This window comes from Dipteris shenzhenensis, chromosome 3 (genome assembly GCF_047967505.1).
Source record: "Dipteris shenzhenensis isolate YYH24624 ecotype China chromosome 3, Dip_SZ_1.0, whole genome shotgun sequence".
NCBI classification, from domain to species: domain Eukaryota; kingdom Viridiplantae; phylum Streptophyta; class Polypodiopsida; order Gleicheniales; family Dipteridaceae; genus Dipteris; species Dipteris shenzhenensis.
Window position 1 is genome coordinate 3,761,938 of NC_141598.1, and position 22,057 is coordinate 3,783,994.

Below are 22,057 nucleotides of genomic sequence, written 5' to 3' on the forward strand. Positions count from 1 at the left end.
AGGATATGCAGTCTCCCATGCATTTTAGGAGAGCAAAGGTGGTCTACTGAAAGAAGCCTCGGGGCTTTGCGGTGATAGCGGGACTTCTAGAAAATTTCTGTAATATTGGACATAAAGAAAGCAATGTCCTGCTTGGTAATCTTCATCAAGGGCAAATAAAACGGGATGTATGCCACCAGTATGGAGTGAACAATGCAATAGCGGCGGACATGTAAAGGCTAGGTGGCCAACTTCCAGTATTCTAGCTTCTTTTTAAGCCTATCAAGGACCCAGTCCATTTGCTGACGACGAGTGACTGTCCACCACAATGGATAGCCAAGATGGCGTACACGCTGGGTGGGTGAAAGTATGTCCCGTAGCCATAACATATGATGCCAAGCTTTGTCATGGAGAGGGAGAAGTTTTGATTTCCGAAAGTTTACATGCAGACCAGCAGCCAGGCCATATAAAGATAGAGCATGCATGAGGCACGAAAGATCCCCCTCTGTTTTTCGGGGCAAGAAAAAAGAATCATCAGCATATGCCTGTGCAATCAGTGGCTTGCTACCATGTATCTCCAACTAATGCACAGCTCTTGTAGCTAGCAAGTGATCCATATATCGAAGCATAGGATGAGTAGCAATGGCATAAAATAAAGCACTGAGAGGACAGCCTTTCCATACCGAACAAAAAAGAGTCCACTGATCAGTAATATCTCTTGCCAATATGCCAACAGCTGTACTATCTTGATATAGCGAGTAAATAAGATGTTGCATTTTCTCTCCAAACCATGCAAAGCTCTTGTAGCTAGCAAGTGATCCATATATCGAAGCATAGGATGAGTAGCAATGGCATAAAATAAAGCATCGAGAGGACAGCCTTTCATACCGAACAAAAAAGAGTCCACTGATCAGTAATATCTCCTGCCAATATGCCAACAGCTGTACTATCTTGATGTAGCGAGTAAATAAGATGTTGCATTTTCTCTCCAAATCCCAAGGATTTCATAGTTTGCGAGATGAAATCCAATTGTAGAGTATCAAAGGCTTTAGCGAAATTCATATGTAATAAGAGAACATCCTGATGAGTGTATTTTGCATATTCAATCCTCACATATGCATTGGCAATATGTCTGTGATATGTCTATGGGGAATGAAGCCATACTGAGTAGGATGCAATCCATCATGGAGATGGCATTTGATATGAGCCACTATCACCTTCGCAACCAATTTATAGACCACATGCATAAGAGTCATGGGTCGCCAATCAGCAAATGACTCACATAACTGTTTTTTGGGTAAAAGCTTAACCAACTCTTTTTTCCAACTTGCTGGCATCAGTTGAGCATATTTAATAATATATAGCAATGTAGGTGAAATGGTATCCCAATATTGCAAATAAAACTCTACTATCAAACCATCCCAACCCGGACTCTTCCATTTCCTACATTCTCTAATGGCATCTTTCAATTCTCTCTCTTCGAAAGGAACCTCCAACTGCAATGCCTAGCTCTTGACGAGGAGACATCACTGCATGCCAACTTAAATCAGCCTGACCAAAAAGTGTAGCAAAATAATTTACACAAAGCCGCAGCAAGCAATGCTCTGGAGATGGTCAAGAGCCATCCATATTTTTTACTCGACAAAATATTAGTAGTTTGCCGCTTATAATGAAGGCTCTTAAAAAAATTCTTTGGAGGAGCAGCCTTTATCAGTAAAAGCTCTCAATCTAGCCCTGGTTTCCCATTTTTATAGCTTTCTACGATCATTGCAATGAAAAAAATGAGTAGCCTGACATAGACATGCAGCCTCTGCTAGAGACAATTTCGGAAATGACTGATTCCTGTTAATTCTTGTTAGGTGCTTTTAGCTTTAGCATCTTCCCTCAGATTATGCATATAATTCTTCCCATAGTCTTGAGTGACATGCTGCATGCAAGTCACAAAAGCTGTCCAGGGATAATCAGCATCAAAGTGACATTGTGCGCAAAGAGGAGCAATGGCCTCCTTGACCAGACTTTGAAATGCCTCATGTTGTAAGTACCTGTTGTCAATCAAAAGCAATCTTTCGTGTGACAATCTGTCTGTTGTAATTCATAAAATGAGAGATGCAACTAGAGAGGAGCATGATCTGAGTGCGGAAAGGCATAATCAGCCCACATGTTGCATGTAAAAGCTCTGTATTGATGCACAAGAAACAAATACCATCGATCAAGGTAAGCGCGATAGGAGGACTGCACATTGTGCTGAAAAGTATAACCAGGAACGAAAGACCTTGTTTCTTTCCAGAGATCACGCATACCAAACTGAGAGAGCAATTGTGTCCATTGCAATATCTCAAAGGCCAACAAACTCATTGACCAGATTTTGAAATGCCTCATGCTGTAAGTAGCTGTTGTTAATCAAAAGCAATCTTTTGTGTGGCAATCTGTCCTGTTGTAATTCATAAAATGAGAGCTGCAACCAGAGAGGCCAATGTCATGTACAAGGAAATGATCAATCACCAAAAGGATATAAGTTCAGGGCACTACGAAATGCCTCAAACTTTTCACGTGGAAGTGCTTTGGTGAAGATGTCTGCAACATTGTCATGTGTTGACACATAGATCATACTGATCTCTCCTGCATGTAACTTCTCTCTGACATAGTGATAGTGAACCTCAATGTGCTTCGTGCGAGCATGAAACACATGATTCTTTGCCACTGCTATAGCACTCTAACTATCAGTGAGAATCGGAGAAGGACCCTCTAATGAAAGATGAAGATCAGCAAATAAACGACGCAGCCAAACACATTCAATTGTCGCTGTGAAAGCTGTCCTGTACTCACCTTCACATGAGGAGGTAGCCACTGTAGAGTGTTTCTTGCTCAACCAAGAAATGCAAGCATGTCCTAGAAAGAAACAATTCCCACTGGTGGACTGCCTAGTATCATAGTCTCCAGCCCAATCTGAGTCACTGTAAGCATGCATCTGCAAATCACCCCCCCTGGGAAACATCAAGCCAAAAGACTTTGTACCTTGCAAGTAACGGGAGATGTGTTTTACAGCCTGCCAATGCATAATCTTTGGGTTGTGCATATACCTGCTCACTTGAGAAACTGAAAACTGAATATCAGGTCGTGTATTGCAGAGATAAATGAGGCATCCAACAGCCTGACTATAGAGTGTGACATCAATTGATTCACCTGCATCATGCATTGTAAGCTTCAGCCCCGGCTCCATGGGAGTGGACATAGGCTTGCAATCATGCATGTTGAATCTGTCCAAGAGCTTTTGAACATACTTGGACTGAGACATAACAATGCCACGTTTCTCTTGAATAAACTGGATCCCCAAAGAGAAATGTAACAAGCCCAAGTCTGACATATCAAATGTAGCTTTCAATCGAGCCTTGAAATATGCAATTACTTCCTCATTTGATCCGGTGAGCAGCATGTCATCTACATAAAGAATGATGACCAGAATATCCCCCCCATCCTTCGTGATGTAGAGGGTGCTTTCAGTTGGACTATTGTGCAGCCCCTTGCTAGTCAGAAAGGCATCAATTTTGGCATACCATGCACGTGGGGCTTGTTTCAGCCCATACAAAGCTGTATTCAGCTTGCATACCTGAAGTGCATTTCCTGAAATTTGAAAGCCCGAAGGTTGTTTGACATAAACCTCTTCCAACAAGTCTCCATTAAGGAAAGCTGTTTTAATGTCCAACTGATGAACATTCCATTCAAAATTTGCACTGATGAACATTCCATTCAAAATTTGCAGCCATGGCTGTAACTGACCTGATGGTTGTCATCTTGGATGTAGGAGCAAAAGTCTCCTCATAATCTATGCCCTTTTTTTGAGCATATCCTTTTGCAACCAGCCTTGCCTTGCACCGATCAATGGACCCATTTGGTTTTCTTTTGACTTTAAAAACCCACCGTGTACCTATGGCATTCTGCCTGGTGGCAAATCCACAACATCCCAAGTCTGATTTTTATGAATGGATTGCAACTCATCGTGCATGGCATTCATCCAATGCACATTATCTTTTGCTTCTTCAAATGTCTCAGGCTCCTCCTCTGCATAAGCTGATTCAACTGAATGAGCTCCCTCCATGTGCCTTACTGCACTACGAGTTCTGCCAGGCAATGGAGCTTCAAGCCTACTCTCCCTGAGACTCTGGAGTCTGAAGCAACCAATGCGGGACTGTTTTGGCTGCGTGTATCTCTTGAATTTCTTGCCTGACAACTTCATCCACATGCTGAGGTTGTACCAATTCAGCTGGGGGCTGAATCTATACTTGTGGAGCTGGCAGAGGTTGCTGTAAATTCTGATTTTCAGCGGGGGAACCAAATGCTATAGGAAGCATCCCCTCAAACACATCATCTGAAGAGGCCGGAATCTGAAATTCAGCATTTGTATGTGCAGAATTTTCAGAGAATATGACATCTCTACTGACAAAAATCTTGCGTGTAGCAGGATTGTAGAGACGATAGCCTTTGCTTTGTGAACTATATCCCACAAAAATGCATTTCAGTGCCTTATCTGACAACTTGTGTCTGAACTCCACAGGCACGTGGGCATATGCAACACAACCAAAAACTCTGAAGTGGTCCACTGAAGGCTTTCTCCCATGCCATGCCTCATAGGGAGTGATTGTCTCTAAAGCCTTTGTAGGAGCCCGATTTAAAAATATAGTTGGCACACATGAGGCCTTTCAGCCAAAACCTGTGAGGCAACTTTTTACTTGTGAGCATGCATCTATCCATTTCCATGGTGGTGCGATTCTTCCGCTCAGCTTTGTCATTCTGTTGAGGTGTAAGCCTCACTGTAAGTTGATGCATAATGCCTTTTTCTTTCAGAAATGTCACAAATTCATGAGACATGTACTCCCCCCCTCGATCTGTGCGAAGTGTCTGCAACTTGAGTCCTGTCTCATTTTCAACCATAGCCACAAAGTGTTTGAAATGCATAAACACTTCTGATTTTGCCTTGAGATCATAGACCCAAGTATAGTTGGTAAAGTCATCTATGAATGTAACAAAATAGAGATAACCCCCAAAAGCAGGTGTCCTCATGGGACCGCAAACATCACTGTGAATAAGCTGCAATTTTCTTGTAGCTTTCACTGCACCATCCTTCTTGAAGGCCAGCCTATGCATTTTGCCAAGAATGCAACCTTCACATGCATGAGGAGGAGGCAACTCCAAAGGAGGTAATGCATCAACCATATCATGCCTCTGAAGTGTCATTAAGCTGCCATAGCTCATGTGCCCATACCTGGCATGCCATAACTCCGCATTGTGCATCGCAGCAATGGGAGTGCGAACTGATAATGCAAGATGTGATCTTTTTTCATATAAATCAAGCTGAAAAAGACCCCGATACAAAGTGCCAGACAACCTCAAAGCATATTCATTTTCTTTGTCTGTGACTGCACACTTGTCATCATCAAAAACAACCTGAAATCCTCCTCTATTGAGTGAGGACACTGAAAGCAAATTCTTCTTTATACCTGGCACATAGAGTACATCTGAAATTCTGAAATCTGTGCCATTAGTGGATGTGAGAATAATGTCTCCCACTCCACACACTGAATGAGAAGAATTATTTGCACAAGTTACCTTCTTCTTGGTAGGTGAAGAATGCAAAGTTACAAACATATTTTTCTTTGAAGTGATGTGCTTTGAAGCACCACTATCAAAATACCAAGTATGTAGTGTTTCATCAACACTGAAAGAGAATTCATCCTTTGAAGGATCGTAACTGCATGTCAAAAAAGCATGTGGGTCATCATCATTAGTGGCTGTAGTATCTGAACTACCCACTAAAAAATATGAAGGGCAAGTCAAAAAGGCATAGTGCTCTTCAACCAAGTTGGCTGCAACATCTCCTCCATCATGGCAATGTGGACCTGATGCATCTGATACAGCCATACCGGAATCCCTTTTCTTTTCTTTGGCTATGCGCTTCTTGCACTTTCCAATATAATGACCTGGCTTCTTGCAATAATGACAGATGCCCTTCTTTTTTTGCTTGTTTATATCACCCTGTGCCGTATAAGAAGGCTGTCCAGAATCAGCTTTATGCTGATGTGCGGGCTGATGGGCATGTGGCTTATGCTGCCCTTTACCCTTGGGCTTGAACTTAGAGAGCATAGCATGCTTGCCAGCCTGGGTTGCCATATTTTTGCGTGTTTGTTCCTCCTGCAATAGAAGTCCTACCAACTCGTGAAAGGAGAGAGGATTGCTGCCCCCCCTCAATGACAAATTCAGCGAGGTGTGGAAACCAAGATAGGACTCAGGAAGAGAGTTCAGAGTGGTGGAGATCATCTCTGAATCCGGAATGACTTCATCAATGTTTAGCAATTGTTCCCTGAGATCCTGAAGCTTCGTGAGGTGAGAATTCAGGAATCTCCCTCCTCCATATGTGTATGGGAAAGTTCTCGCTTCAGAAAGGAAACTCTGGCATCGTCTCTTGCTGCAAACATACTCTTCAATATTACCCAAGCTGCCATAGATGTCTTGCATGACCGAATATGAGGTATAATGAGCCTCTGGACAGAAATAGAGATTACTGAAAGAGCTTGTGCATCTCTAGAGTCCCATCTTTTCTGCTGTGCTATGGGAGCTCCTGGAGCGGCTGCTCCAATCACCTGTGCTGTACCTCTACCCCTACTTCCAACTGTAGGAGTGACAGGTATAGGTGTTGTATCTGGTCTTTCTTCATCTCCATTGACATAATCCCAAAGATTTCTGCCAACTAAGATATTTCGAACCATGAAACTCCACAAGGAGTAGTTGGTGCCATCCAACTTATCCTCCTGTGTGAGAACCCCGAACACCTCATTTGAGTTGTTCTGTGCCATTTTTGCCAGATAAACTCAGAAATATAGCAAACTGAACAAGTAAAGTCCCTTCCTGGGATGTAAGATGCACAAATAAAATCTGCAAAGAAAAATATGCACACAATGACAAATATTGTCACAGCCTATCAAAGGCTCAAAACGCACCACAATGCTCTGCTCAATGCCCAAAAATCTGCAAATAGAATCCGCAAAAGGTGGCAAAAGTCTGCAATTTGACTCGTACTGAGTCCAAAACTGTTTGCAAACTTCCAAAATGCTCTTTTACCTGCAAAATTGCAACCCAAATGCAAAAGCCCCAATTTCTTGTGGGAAATTGCATACAAAAGAGGGCAAATGGTCTGAAAGCCCCAAATGTTGCACAAATTGAACTCTGCCTGCAAAAGCCCCAAATTTCATTGCAAAATTGCGATGTACTTGCGAAAGCCCCAATTTCTTTTTAGAAATTGCATCCAAAACAATGGCGCACTGCACAAATGCACTTGTGTGCATATGCAAACAAAAGAGCCCCAAAATGTACTTATAGTATGGAGCTACAACCTCAAAGAAGCACCTTGAAGTCGGGAACAAAAGTATACAGACAACTGCACGAAAAGCTGTACGGTCGACAGTGTACGGATGCCAGTGTATGGATTTCTGTGTACGGACGTAATGTACAGATTTCTGTGTACGGACGTATGGTCCTCCTTCCTGTACGGACAATCGGCGCAGATCTGTACGGAACAAGTAGTACGGCGTAGGTACGGACTAGCTGCGAATGTACGGCTGTACGGAACAGTTCGTACGACTTGTACGGACAACATCGCAAGAGTAGTGTACGGGATGACGAGTTGTAGTACGGCAGTTCGTACGTTGTACGGCGACTGTACGACGCATGATAGTACGGATGTACGGACGGGATCTGCGAGCAAGAGCTTGGAGCAGGGAGAGCTTGCAGACAAGGAGCAGGGAGTAGGGCAGGGAACTAGGAGCAGGGTCTTGCTGCTCTGATACCAAATGTTAGAAACAAGAGAGTGAGAGAGGAGGAAGCAAGAGAGCTGAACGTAGTACTTGCAATAGAAGAAGTGACTAATACAAGAAGTAGGATGGGTTTTGTCTAAGTGACAAAACCTTATCCTTCACTAACCGTAGTTAGTGAACTAACTGTGGTTAGGGGGGAAAACCTCTAAATGAAGGAAAAGTGCCCCTAACCTACTAATTACATTACATTGGTCATTGCTGAATTGTAATAATAATTCTAACACTCCGTGCCAAAACAAATTTTCTTGTTGTTTGCCAACCATCATTTGGAGTCTTTTCCTTCGCTTTTGCTTGAGCTACCGGGAGAGTGTGAGTAGTCCCATTGTTGGTGAGAGTAGCCTTAGCCTTTCCCTTATCTTGAACAATAGAAACTAGCTTATTAATTTTGTTTTTAATACCAGACGTCCCAGGGGCATCCTTATTTGTTACCAGAGGAGGCATAGCCTTTGGAGGAATCTTATGTAAGGCTAGAGGACATTGCAAAGCCACATGTCCAAATTTCTTGCATTCAAAACAAGCTCCTGCAAAAAAGACCCCATTTGAGCTTGTAGAATGCACTTCCCCTTGCCACATTATTCACCGTGACTGAATATGATTTTGGTGTTGGGAAATCCGTGTCTCACAAAATGCAAAACCTATTGGAGTTTCCATTCTGCCTGGGTGGACACACCAGCTTTCCTAAAGAGGCTGCAATTTTCAGCAACAGTTTTTCCAAGCATTGACGGGAATCCACCACCTCAACCCAAATTGGGTAGCGAGGCCTAATCAAAGAGGGATAGTCTTGTGTGGGAGACCAAGGCAAAACATGCACCATTTGTTGCTCGTAATAAAGGGGGGAATGCTCTAGAAGCATTTGCTTATGCTGTTCATCTGTCATGATTACTTCAAAAAAACGGTTGGGCTGCATAATGAACTTTCTAAACAAAACATCCATCTAAAGTGCGTGTCAGCCAATTTCCCACATCTGCAGCAACTAGCATACGACCCGGAAAAAAGATAATCACTGCATGCTTGGCATAAACCTTGATCAGATCCACTATATCATCCACCTCTTCAGTCATAATGACTGAAAGGACTTGCTCTTTCCAATCTTTTCGGGTGTCTTCAAACCCCTCATGCATAACCTCATAGACTAGTTGCGCCTTATAGAAGGGTCATCCTGACCCATAGCTTGCTTCTTATTTTGAACCAATCTCTCTTTGTTGTATGTCGTGTCATACTGATATGCTGCCATCTCTATACAGCAAGAAAATTGAGAATTTGAAATGTGTGTTGCTTTAAGTATATATGATCAGCAAGGTGGAACAAAACCCCCCAAAAGGAAGGGTTAGAAAAAGGAACACAAAAGGCATATGGACAGCCTGGCTCCCGAAACAAGAAGACTACTTAGACAAAACATACCAAATAGTAGAGAATATGGACAGAAAAGCTATCTCTAGCAAGTAGAGAAAGGTATAAACAGGAAAAATGCAATGAACAAAAAAGGGCGAACTGTGAGGTGACGAACAGCATAAGACAACGAAAGGAAACAGGTCCAAAAACGTCCACAGGTATCGCACATGCAGATTGCAATGTAAGCGTAGGGAAAGAGGCGAGCAAGAAGAGCACACAACCCAAGACACACTCACTTGCAATGGGCAGCAACACGAGCATAGGCAAAAAGCGACCAAGAAGCGTAGAGGGTCCTACGAAGTGTCTCACGATCAAGAATATCCTCTTGAATGAAGAAACCAACCAGAAAAGAGGCACCGGGAGTAGGCAAACGGTAGCAGCAAGGAGAGGCGGAAGGAGCAGAAGCATCCCGTTGGCCTGGCAGACAGGACTAAGGTTTGATGAAGCGCTAGAACACCATCACTGCCACTATTCACGCTCACCTCTCATTGTCACTTACACACGTGTGTGCGTGCGTGTGTCTGTGTGTGTGAATCTTGCAAACGTGGCTCGTTTGGTGAAGGTAAAGGCTTGACTTTGTTATAGAGGACCCCTTTTTTTTGAGCCGTCGCTGAGTGGGCAGTGGGTTGCTGATAAGTACTGGGTAAGTCGCCTTGATTTCAGAGATCTGTTAACGTGATTGCAGCTCGCTAAGGACAGCTCTTGGGAGTTCTGTATCTTGCATAAGCCTCTCTGCCATGGAGATAAATGAAGGCCTGGGCTCTAGAGATGCAGACCATTACTATACGACCTGACGGACTATATAGACCTGCTTACTGCACATCTGGCATGAATTGAATGCACGGATCTCTGCCTAGCACGCTCGTGAACTGTTGATAGGAGGCTTGGACCAATTAACAATCATGGTCATATTAGAGACGTGTTTTGATACTGACAGTGTTGAATGAGATCCCTACTGCGGGCTATTCACACATAGTTGAGCTGCTGTGTAATGAAAACATTCTCTCTGAAGCATGACACGATTGCCAGCCACTCGTGGATGTTGGCGGCGGGCAGACTGTGTGGCTAACCGTTGTTGTAAAGCGCACTATGTGAGGCAGTGAGTTTACTTCAAGACTGGCCTATCTTACCCATCCCCAAAAGATCTTTGCCGTGTAATTTAATATTGCAGCACTTTGGAATGTTGAGCGTTCTGACCCCTCTGCTATTGCAGACAGACTGTGGGAGGCATGCCCGTAGTCTGAGGCATCCCTGACTTCTTGGAGTACTGTACTAGGCTGGCGTGGCACAATCCTGAGCCCCTTTTGAATATTGTCACTCCAATACTCCTTTGCGAAGCCTTTGGACGAGCCTTCTTCTTCAAATTTTGACTTATACTTTTCTTCTTCCTTTGAGAGTGCACCACAAGTACTTTCAAGCTCTCTCTTTATCTTCAAAACCTCACACGAGAAAGCTTGATTTTCTTCTTTTTGCTAATAAACTTGGAGCGTAGCCTTGCTCTGATACCACTGTTACGTAAGCAAAGACTCATTAGGTCCACAAATTTATGACCTACTAAAAGGGATAGAGAAGAAAGTGACGTAGCATGGGGTCCAATCAGCCCCCTCTAGATTGTGGCTTTTGATTCCCATCTAGAGTGTTTATAATTAGATATTACAAAAATTAAAGAGCCAATAATAGTGCGTCCAAAAGCATCCCTTGTCCACAATTGGAGGGATTGCTCAACATAGCTTCAAGGCTTAATATGCCCTCATCAAAATTAATGAAATAAATTAGCCCACGGCTTAATGTTCATTTTTCTTACAATCTCCATGGACTTGATCAACCATTTGATACTTCGTTCATTCCAAATTGTTTTCACCATCTCCATTCCTCATTATCAAACTCAGTACTTAACAATCAATTGATGAATAATCACACCAACTTAATCATCACACCAACTAATCCCAACACAATTACACTTGATATACAAACATGTCCAATTGCAATAACACCATTCACAGTAGTGACATTATTATTAACATGGAATCATCCACAATAGTGCAGTTAGACGTCCCCAATGAAACCACGCAAAGCATCCATTAGGACCCTCCCTTTGTTCGGTGTGCTCCTGTAGAATACTTCACTATAGTTAACATGACTATAAAATAAAATAATATCCCTAGCAAGTAATGTAGGAAACTTATAATTTTAGTAACACATTACTCTTAATTTTGTTTAAAGTTTCTTGCAAAGTCCCTTCTTTCCTTGTTGCTCTTTCACTTGCTTAATAAAAACATTAATTTGTAAGATTGGATATATTCTAGGCTTATGAAGGTATATACTTTGTTAAGGGAAGCATAATGTTCCCTTGACGGCGCCTCACTTCAATGCCCAAGCAATAATGCATTAAGGGCAACTTTTGGATTCTAAGCCAAGGCTATGGTACTCTTCTCATTATAGAAGATTCACCGTGGGCTGAATGAACATCTTCCCCTAAGAGCTATCTGAGCTATATGGCTTCATATGCAGAGGTAGGAAGAGAAATGTACTCAGCTCTATTGTAAATAATCCTATGATGGCTAGCAGTCTCAATACATAATTGGTGTGAGGAAACATGGGACTGCCCAATCAAAATCCTTAAAGAGTGGGGGAGGTGGATCTGTGAGTAGCTTGGTGTGTCGATGAAGCCCTCCTCTGATTTCCAAACCTCAATAGAAGGCTATAGATACATTGTTCATCATTGAGGGGCAAGAATTGGAGTGGTGGACCCATTCCATTATCTTGGGATTAGGGTACCTTCCAATTACAAGTGGCATGGTGCTTTGAAAAGAGAATAGCAGAAAGAGTGGGCAAAACTTCTAGACTCCCCTTACTAGTTTGAAGAACGCTACCCGCCAACCAGTTGGACAGAGATGAACCGAAATCAAATTCGGCAGAGAGAGAGAGAGAGAGAGAGAGAGAGAGAGAGAGAGTTATTAATGTCTACGGGAAGGCCAAAAAAGCCTATGAAACCATGAACTGAAATCAACATGAGAGTCCACCCCCGATAAGGGGAACAAAGGTATCTATCACACCTCCAAGGAAAGAAACTATTGATGAAACTATGAAATGCAGGAAAGACACTACTATGTGATGGTTTCTTTATAAGAAATATCTGGAGTTTCTCTTTATGATTCAGAACTGAGACAGAGAGAGAGAGAGAGAGAGAGAGAGAGGTAAAATGGGTTGTTTTGTGAGTTTTCTTGAAATTTATTAGGACTTACAGAAGAATTGAATGGCAGCTCCTTAGTCGGTTTACCTAGATCTGCTAGATTCTAAAAGTCAGGGCATCTCATTAGGGAGGGCTCCTATGTGGTGCATGCGCCCAGACAGGCGTAGGATTTCCGCTGTACCAGCCAACACAGGGTCAGTGAACCAACCCAGGCCAGGTTGGTTGACCCGATCTAGGTCAGTCAACCAGGTGACCCGACCAGGGTGACCCGGCCAGGTATACTTGACCCGGGTTTACCAACCCTGGTTCGTACTTGGGAAACCCGACTCAGATCCAGCCGGAATCAGACCCTAAACAAATCCACTGCTTGTTCACAGTTCCCATGCAATATTCTGTGTACCTTGCCTCAAGTCCGATAGCATTTTTTTCTCTCTCTTGCCATCTACCGTTTCACGCTTCTGCATGTGCAACATTTGACAAAATCGAGCCACTATTTATTCAACTAGTCTCGACCAAGTCCAAATCAAAGGATCATGATGCTATTCTTCCTATTTTCAGATCTGCGAGTAGGTCTTTCGTACTTCGGTGAATATTATTTCCAAATCTCCCGGAAGTTCTGTTCCTTTTCCAAGAATTTATAAATGGAGGATCAGGATGCGATGGTGTTTTTATCAAATATATCTGGAGTTTTTCTCTATGAATAAGATAACGGGGGAGGGAGAGAGAGAGAGAGAGAATCTATTGCTTATTATTATTTAGATTGCAGGAGAATGCCAAATCCTTAAGAACACAACTTGACCAACAGACGACTGTTGTTGAAAAGCTCATTTCAAACACCAAGGTATGTTCAATTGTCGCACCTTTTTGTGTGTCAAAGTTGGGTTTCACAAATTGCAGGGTTTTATATACTTGATGGGTTGTCTTAGCCATAGATAATTCCGTTCAAATCATGGACTAATGTTTTGAGGTTTTAACTCCATATAGCTGCTGGAAAGCAAGATCCAGGAAGCAAAATCAAAGAAAGATACTCTCAAAGCTCGAGCACAGTCTGCCAAGTATGCTTTACATCATTTCTACACTTTGTTTCCTTGTTCATACATAGTAATGATCAACACCTCCCTTCTCCTCGCTCCTCCTTTCTATCCTTCCACACCCTCTGTGTTTTTACAGCTATTGGAATTCGTGAATTATTGAGGGGGACAACATGAAACCATGCGTTGGGGCAAGGAGTACGTAAACATACTACAATTGTGGGCATTTCCAGGACTTCTCAAAAGGTGAATGAAATGCTAGGGAATATCAATACCAGCAGTGCTTTAGCAGCTTTTGACAAAATGGAAGAGAAAGGTATGAGCTTACTTATCTAGTTTGATATTTTGATGGGGAAAACTGTGATGTAGGCAATGAATTAATGTCTGGATGTATCTTAGGCATGTGATACGACTTGTGGTGAAAAAGAAAAGTGAAGATGCCTTCCTTACAGTTTGTGCTTTGCATGATAGAGCCGATTCATTGATGCTGTCTGAGTAATCTCTTCATACTGACATTCCAAGTTGAAGTCAGCTTAGAATTAGAACTTATGAATATAGAGTGTTTTCAAGTTGGCCTTTGAAACTATGTATTGTACCTCATCTGTAGTATAGTGCAATTTTACATGCACCTAGATCATCTATCTGGAGCAGCCCTCTGAGAGTAGACAGGAGCAGCAAGAAGGGGATCCTTGGGTCTATCCACAGGAGGTGAAGGTGAACCTGAAGGAGCTGCAGATGAGCTTGAGTGTCAGCCCACCTAGGCTGAGGTTCCGGACAGCAAAGTGGAGAGATTCTTTGGACGAAGAGTTTCCATACGCTCAGTCGAGCATGCGGGCTCAAAGATATAGAGATGCTAGGAATTGAGTAGGAGAACCTTTTGGTATTGTATACTGTCCAGTTTGTGGACGGACGAAAATATAAAGTGTTGCTTCTATATTTCTTTGAGCACAGTCTATTTGCTAGTCTGCACATACACATGAATGTTGTGAAGTACACACACTTGATGAAGCTTGATTCTATAGTGAAACACTTCCCCATGTAATTCTTGGGCTAAACTATCAGTCTTCCGTTGCTGCGGGATACCCTCTGGTGGGATTTTGGTTTTCTAGCATGGTATCAGAGCCCTGACGGAAGTTCTCGGGAAGTGGAGCTCGAAGGCAAGGACCTTGCTGAAGGACGACCTTGATTCATTTGCTCAGAGGAATTAGCTTTGGTGTTTGAAGGATTGTACCAAGACGGGAGGCTCAGGTTCAGGTAAATGCCTGAAGGATAGTACCTAGGGGGAGGCTCAGGTTCAGCCAGATGTACGACACTCTAAACCCTTTTCCTATTTTAGTTCATTATCATGGCCAAATCCCAAACTTTGGTGAGACATGCAAGCTCGACGGGACCAGACCAACTACCCCTTGTAGAAAATGAAGGTCTGGCGCCACTTCGTGTTGAGAGAGTCGTGGGGGATTGCGATCGGGCCAGAGCTGATACCTCAGGCCACCATGACTACTCCAGCCACAACAACCTCGGTGGCAGTGACAATGCTAGTAGACCCTATCTTAGTGAGAGCATGGCATATTCGGGATGCGGAAAGCCTTGGCTATCATTGTGGCTACGATGGCAGATATGGTGCTGCCGCATATTCAGATGGTGGACACTTCTTTCGAGGCTTGGACGATTTTGATGGCGGACACTTCTTTTGAGGCCTGGACGACTTTGAGGGATATGTATGAGCTCGACTATGAGGCGAGAAGCTTGCACCTTGAGACAGAGTTGTTTGACATGAGTATGCATGAAGAGGAATCGGTACAGAAATATATCACGAAGATGAAGGTGGTGCGGGATCAACTGGCGGCAATTGGTCAAAGCACAAGCTCGAACATGATGAGAAGACTATTGCTAGGAATGCTCTCCTGTGGAGCTGTAGTAGCTGTGTGACTACGATTACTGTAGGGCATAGGGCGATGCCAGTAAGTTTTGAGGAACTAGTTCCATTACTGATGCAGTAAGAAGCTTGGAAAAAGAAGTACAACGTTATTGACAAGGATGACGAGGCCCTGATAGCTCGGGACAAGAGCAGAGGCAAGGTCAAGGGTAAGCCTAGCACAAGCAAGCCCAAAATTGACGATGGAGCGGACTCTTCGGATGGAGACAATAAGAAAAAGAGAGAGAAAGAGAGGAAGTGCTTCTACTATGATGAGCCATGACATTTTGTGAAAGATTCAAACAAGAAGGCTAATAAGAAGAAGAAGGGTGCCAGAGTCAGAGGAGTCGGCTCAGGTGGTGATGTGGGAACTTTTCTTGGTGGCCAATCCGTGTGCTGCTGAGATTAGGTACATGGACCCCAGTGTTACAGTCAGGACGTTTGACATTGAGGATTGGTCAGAAGAGGAGTCAGAATCCTTTGTAAAGGTGATGGACAGCGACGGGTGCCTAGGGTCATCTGGGTGCTTGATTGGTGTTACTGAAGCGGAGGGGGATTCTTTGACAGGACTTGAAGACTCCGAGTCAGACGGAGCCTGTGACTTAGAGAGGGACAGCAATACAGAACCACAGTTGAGCTTGACGGTCTAGGTAAACTGGATTTGTGCTTGGGATATGATGTCTCGGGTATGTTGTTTGGTTGTAGACCTAGCCAGATGATGGACGGGTTGAAACAGTGCTTAGATGACTTCAAGCTGTTCACCCATCATGAGGGGGACAATTGGAGGATGCTGGCGGAAGAGCTCGAGTTCATAGGCGGGTTCGTGATTGAATGTGGTGGTGTCATCAGGGGCTCTCAAATATGGACCTGTTGTAACAGACTCGTGTCAAAAGCGGAACGGGACCGAGCGGAACAAGAGTCACTGGTTGAAAAGCTAGCGAAAGACTATGACGACACCGGACTGTTCGAGAGGGCTATGACACAAGAGCTACTAGAGCATCTTCATTGACGGATTGGTATTGGGCCAAGATGGGTTGGTGAGAGGGGGTGTTGGAATATGAAAGGTCACCTCCCCGTCTGTAAGCCCCCATATGAGGAGCGCATTGGGGGGGTGGACCTAGGGTTTGAGGAAATGCCACATGGGCAGCACCCTGGTTGCCATGTGGACACCATTCAGACATCAAGAGAGAGAAGTGTGGGGCTGCCACATGGGCAGCGGACAGGCTGCCATGTGGGCAGACCACCTCACACCATACCTGGCTGGGAAGGGAGGCCTGAGGTGTACAGAATAACCACGCAAGGACTACGGAAGCTGCAGCACAGATCCGGTGGCTGCAGGACAGTGCTGAGGTGTGCAATTGTACGGCTACATGGCGGAACCCTTGCAGCAGTTGTTGGAGCAGTATTTGGAGTTGATATATTACCTGGATAGAGGATGGACCAGCAGGGTACAGGAGGCCAGAAACAAAGGGCTGAAGGGGACAGAACCTTGCCCTTATATAGGGCCTATTTGGTCTGGTTGGGACCAGCCAACCAGGTCGGCTGATAGACCTGCAGAAGTTGGCCGGGGGGGCTGCATGAGTCAGCTATTAACCCCCCTCCTGGTCGGTCCATTTGGAGGGCCTTGTGCCCTAAGGTAGGCCACAAGACCTCATTATTCATCATTTGGAGCTGCCCTTTGAGAGCAGACAGGAGTAGCAAGAAGGGGAGCCTTAGGCCTATCCATAGGAGGTGAAGGTGAACCTGAAGGAGCTGCAGATTGAGCTTGAGTGGCAGCCTACCTAGGCTGAGGTTCCGGACAGCAAGGTGGAGAGATCCTTTGGACGGAGATTCTACATATGCTCAGTGGAGCATGCCGGCTCAGAGATCTAGAGGCGTTAGGCTTTTACTAGGAGAACCTTTTGGTATTGTATCCTGTCCAGTTTGTGGACAGACGGAAATATGAAGTGTTGCTTCTATATTTGTCTCTGAGCAGTCTATTTGCTAGTCTGCACATACACATGAATGTTGTGAACTACACACTTGATGATGCTTGATTCCATAGTGAAACACTTCGGCATGTAATTCCTGGGCTAAACTATCAGTCTTCCGCTGTGGGATACCCTCTGGTGGGACTTTGGTTTCTAACAAAATGGTGGGGAGCATTATGCTTTGCATATCACCAAATTTTTTGAGATACATTGACTACAATTTGGTTGAACGTCCTTGTTTGCTTGATGCCATGATGGAAATTTTCCTCTTTTCTCCACCAGCAGCACATGTTTTGAGTGGCAATATTATTTCCTGCTTGAAGTTACTAGCTGCCAGATTCTCATCCTTTGGTTGCTTTGACCTATGTGTTTGAGAGTCATGCAAGGAAGTAGCTGGCCTTGGTCAATTTGGGCCAGAGGGCGGAGATCTGTGCAGTCAAGGCAGGAAACTAATACTATACGTGGTCAAATATATGAAAGGGGTTGTTTAAGTTAAATTTCCTTTTGAAGAAGTGAGCAGACAAGGGCTTATCGTTGCCGTTGAATATTTGCCAGGATGTGTTTAGATGATACATTTCTCTTTGCAATGTTTGCAACTTATTATGAAACTAAATTCACATACATCCACCTGTTCACTCTATGTAATGCAAGCCATGCATAAGTGACACTGTTTATATCCTCTCCTCTGTTTCTAAACCTTTGAAGGGGAGACTCAGAGAAAATTTTTACATCCTTCCATTCGAGGTGGCAGTTCATATATATCTCTCTCGGCTTGCTCATTGGAAGTATCAAGGCCTTCAACCATTGAAGAGTTGAGAACAGCATTAGATTTAATAATTTGTTATAGCATGTCACTGAGATTAATTGAAAGAGCATTTGCATCTTCATCAGTATGTATGTCTGTTGTGCTCTTTTCATTCGATTTGCAATTTGTCCTTTTGTCAAGGCCCTCCATGTCTGTTAAACAACCTACTTGGACATGGCCTTGTAGTTGCTGCTCTTGAGGCTGAAGCGGAGGCTCTGAATCAGCTCGGAACAGATGATCTTGCCGGGAAGGTATCAGTTTTGTACTGTCATATAATTCCAGGATCGTTCTAGACCACAAAGGTCAGCATCGTTTCATACCCATCTTCAATCTTATGTGGTCTCTGACTATTTCATGTTTGCCATGGCATTTTTTCAATTGGTCAGTTTGCTTTGTTGGAGAGTGTTTCAGTGGACGATGACCTTGCTGCTTTGAAGAGAGACATGCTAGGGACGTCCAAAGTAAGTGTTTTCTAGTTCATGACGACTTCTATAGTGTTGTACGATGGGCCTTTAGAAATTTTCCTGTGCTGTGAAGAGCGTTGAAAGTCAAAAGGCTTCCATGTGAGTGTCTGCTGCACGTAATGTCTCATTTGGTTTCATTAAGCATCCAGAAAGCTGGCGTCCTTTGCTGGTTCAGATGATGAGCCAATTCAGTTAAAAATTTTATTGCAATGTCTTGAAGCTTTAGATGATAAGCAGATCCAGTTACACACAGATTCTGCTGGTTCATCTTATGGTTTCAAGCACAGGACATAGTGAAAGTCTTCTTAGCACAATAAACCTTGAAGAAAACAGCAGCATGGTCACAGTTTACGTGTCCTTTTATTTTGAATATTGTGGAGTGTTTAAGCTTTCATTCAGAAGATCAAGATGCATCATTGGGAAAATGTTAGTAGCTCAGAGCAGATAGGTCTTACATATAGGCAATCAGGTTGCAAGTTCATATTAAGGTCAATTTCCTTTCATGACTTTCATATGCAGAAATCTGGTGAGCTTCCTCCAGGTCGCACACCAATTACCAGGTTTCAAGATTTGGAGATAGAGAAGGAGCTCAATGAGTTGAGGAGGAGGACCACTGATTATTGAGCAATCCTCAGTCATTTTAACGATCAGTAATTGCATTTTTTATATTTATCAATGCAACACAAGCAATTTTGTTTTCAGCCTCCGGTGTCTTTATTTTTGAAGGACATCACACAGACATCACTTTTGCTGTCTGCCATGTGGAGTAAGTTAAAATTGTGTCAAGAAGGGCAACTTCTGCGAGCTGGGTACCATATTTCAGAAGGTTTTTCAGAGGCCATGAAGAAGAAAATAGCCTTCCAGTTTATTATGCTTATGGCAAGATTTCATGGAACCTGCATTTCCACCCAGTCTGCTATTTCGGGAAATATTATTTGAATAAGGACTCTGCAGGGATGCAATTGATTTATTTCTACTCCAGGATGCAATCAAGGTACTTCTACTCCAGGATTGTAATATTTACTTATACTCCAGGATTGTAATAATGAGAAGCACAAACACAGCTCTTGTACCATCGTTGCAAGTGAGGCTTATAGGATTACTCCAAGTATATAAAATGAGCTGTTCAAGAACTTTGCTTTCAAGGAAACATGCCATCTCCATTAGAGGAGGGTCTCTGCAAGACTTCAGTGCAGGTTGGAGGATTGGTCTAGCTGATCTGAGGACCAGGTTATCATGTTTGTGTACTATTTAGCTGTGAGGACTCCTATATACATCATGATGTGGCTGTTTTTTATTGTGATGGGATTAATAGAGGTAAGAATACTTGCTTCTTGTTATCCAAAGCATAACATGGTAGGTGATGACTTTCTTCATGGTGCATTTGCAACAATGTAGTTTCTATAGGGCTATTAGTTTTGGAAGGATATAAGCCTCATGGTTGTAATGATGTGCAGGACCGTGTGTACTTCATCGTCTCGTATCTCACTAGGTATTAGTAATATTTTTAATTTGTATTCAGTTGAAGCACCTCAACCACATATGCTCTACGCATAGGTGAGGTCTTCTAGATTTTAGGTGTCATCACCTGGCCATGTCTTTAGGTTTCGGTCTAGGGTTTTATACTGATGTTGTACTTTCACTCTTTTGTGTGGGTTGTTAAATCTACTGCTTTGAGCTTCCTCCACTCCTTGCTGTCATATTTGTGCCCTTCAAACTGCGTTCCAAAAAGATTTTTCTAAGTGGTGGAATGGGAGGTGTTGGTGGGATGTCGTTAGGTGAATTTGGACTCAAAAAGAGCCTCTTGGAGTAGATCCTTGAGATTTGTGTTTAACAAACCAGCTAATGGGAAGGCCTGGGCATTAAAAGAATATTGGCCTTTCATTGCTGGGGAGACCTTCCTTGGTCACCACTAGGCTGCCACTTGCTTTCCTCTTGCCTCTACCACCACTAGGGGCATTTACTCACCCCCTGGACTTTTGGGTGGTTCCTCCTATCCTCCATCTCTTGATGGGCCTCAAATCTCACGGATTTTGTAAAATTTTTGGAGTGTTCTCACCTCTCCAAACATCTCCCAAGAGTCCTCCCAAACATCCTTATCCACTCTTTTTGCTCTCAATCTCTTCCTCTTGTCAACCTCCTCTCACTTCTTCTCTCAGCCTTCTCCTTTCAAATTTTCCTACTCTTAACCTCCTCTCATCGTCCCATTCTTTCTATGGTGGTTAAGAACTCCCCTTCCCCTGAACCAAAGCTGTCAATTCAATCTTGTGTGGGTCATACTTTGAAGTATGACAGTGATGTTTGGATTGCTCAAGAGTTTCTTGTGTGGGTCATACTTTGAAGTGCGACAATGATGTTTGGATTGCTCAAGAGTCTTGGGTTATAGTGTAACCTTCTACAATAGGTCCATTAAATGCTTCAAGAAAGGTAAAAGCAAAGAAAGAGAAGCATTGGAAGGGTCATATTGTTGGGTTTCTAATATAAAAAAAGAACTCAAAGTGAAGGTTCAACATGTGTTCATGGCTCGAGATATGAATTTGGATCTTGCAAATTGAGCTTGCTTTCCTTCAAATTGTATGTATCATTTAGATTGTCATTTTTATATTATGGCACTTGATTTGTTCACTCTCATGTGTATGTGAATGTGTGTTGAGAGAGAGCGTTCATATTCAGATTGGGATACGAGGAGGGAGAAAGAAAGAAAGAAAGATATATTAACATCCATGGGAGGCCTCACAGGTCGATGGGACAAAGTACATCAAAAGAAGAAACTAATACTAGCCTTGGTGAGTTGAATTAGAGGAATTGCTAGGATCCTCGTTGAGTGCTACGTTAAGGTAAAGAGCTCAAACAAAAGTGAAAGTTGAAACTCTAAAGCTGAAGCAAAACCGGTCTTTTTAGGTATGCCTAGCGTGCATAACGTGTATATCCCCTGCTCTTTGGGTATGCTTGCAGTTCTTTTTGCTTCAATTCTCAGCTGATGGGATGTGATCCGCATTTGTCCAATGGCAATTCTCGGTGCATGTGAAGACTCCTCTGTCCTCGAGATACTAGGATTTGATGATGAGTCCATCCTTTGATACTATCAAGAAGTGGTCGTAATAGGACTAGATCTTGGTGGGAAACTCCTAGTCCCCCTCCCCTCCCTTCCCAGTCCGAGACATATGGAGCTGAAGTAGATCTAATTGTATGATATGCTTTATTTCATCTCGTGGGATTAACATAGGTGGTGCATGCATGCTGTATTGAAAGGGGAGAAGGCGATCCATCTGAATACTATGGTAGGTTCACATTTTATGGATGAAATGTTACTTATCCTTTATGTAAAAGGAGTGCTGTGTATAAAATCGTGTGGGAGTCACATTGTAGAGTGGTTGATAATCAAAGGCTTATCTTTGATTCTATTGTGTGGTCTTCTCTCCTTATCCTCTTCTCTCTTCTTC

General features: G+C 43.3%; 1 protein-coding gene across 4 annotated transcripts in view; it reads left to right on the plus strand.

Annotated features, from left to right (window-relative positions):
* The window catches only part of LOC147903243 (membrane-associated protein VIPP1, chloroplastic-like), a 32,948-nt gene extending 13,038 nt beyond the window's left edge, over nt 1-19,910 (plus strand). For 2 of the 4 annotated variants that reach the window (XM_087372421.1, XM_087372438.1), the window contains exons 6-11: nt 13,196-13,270; nt 13,414-13,484; nt 13,694-13,776; nt 18,337-18,401; nt 18,537-18,611; nt 19,134-19,903. In XM_087372421.1, the coding sequence (XP_087228547.1) occupies nt 13,196-13,270; nt 13,414-13,484; nt 13,694-13,776; nt 18,337-18,401; nt 18,537-18,611; nt 19,134-19,238 (474 nt within the window). In that variant the 3' untranslated portion in view covers nt 19,239-19,903. Of the gene's footprint in view, nt 1-13,195; nt 13,271-13,413; nt 13,485-13,693; nt 13,777-18,336; nt 18,453-18,536; nt 18,612-19,133 lie in introns of those variants that run through there. The other 2 variants (XM_087372430.1, XM_087372425.1) reach the window with 2 other exon arrangements.
* Nucleotides 19,911-22,057: the final 2,147 nt, after the last annotated feature.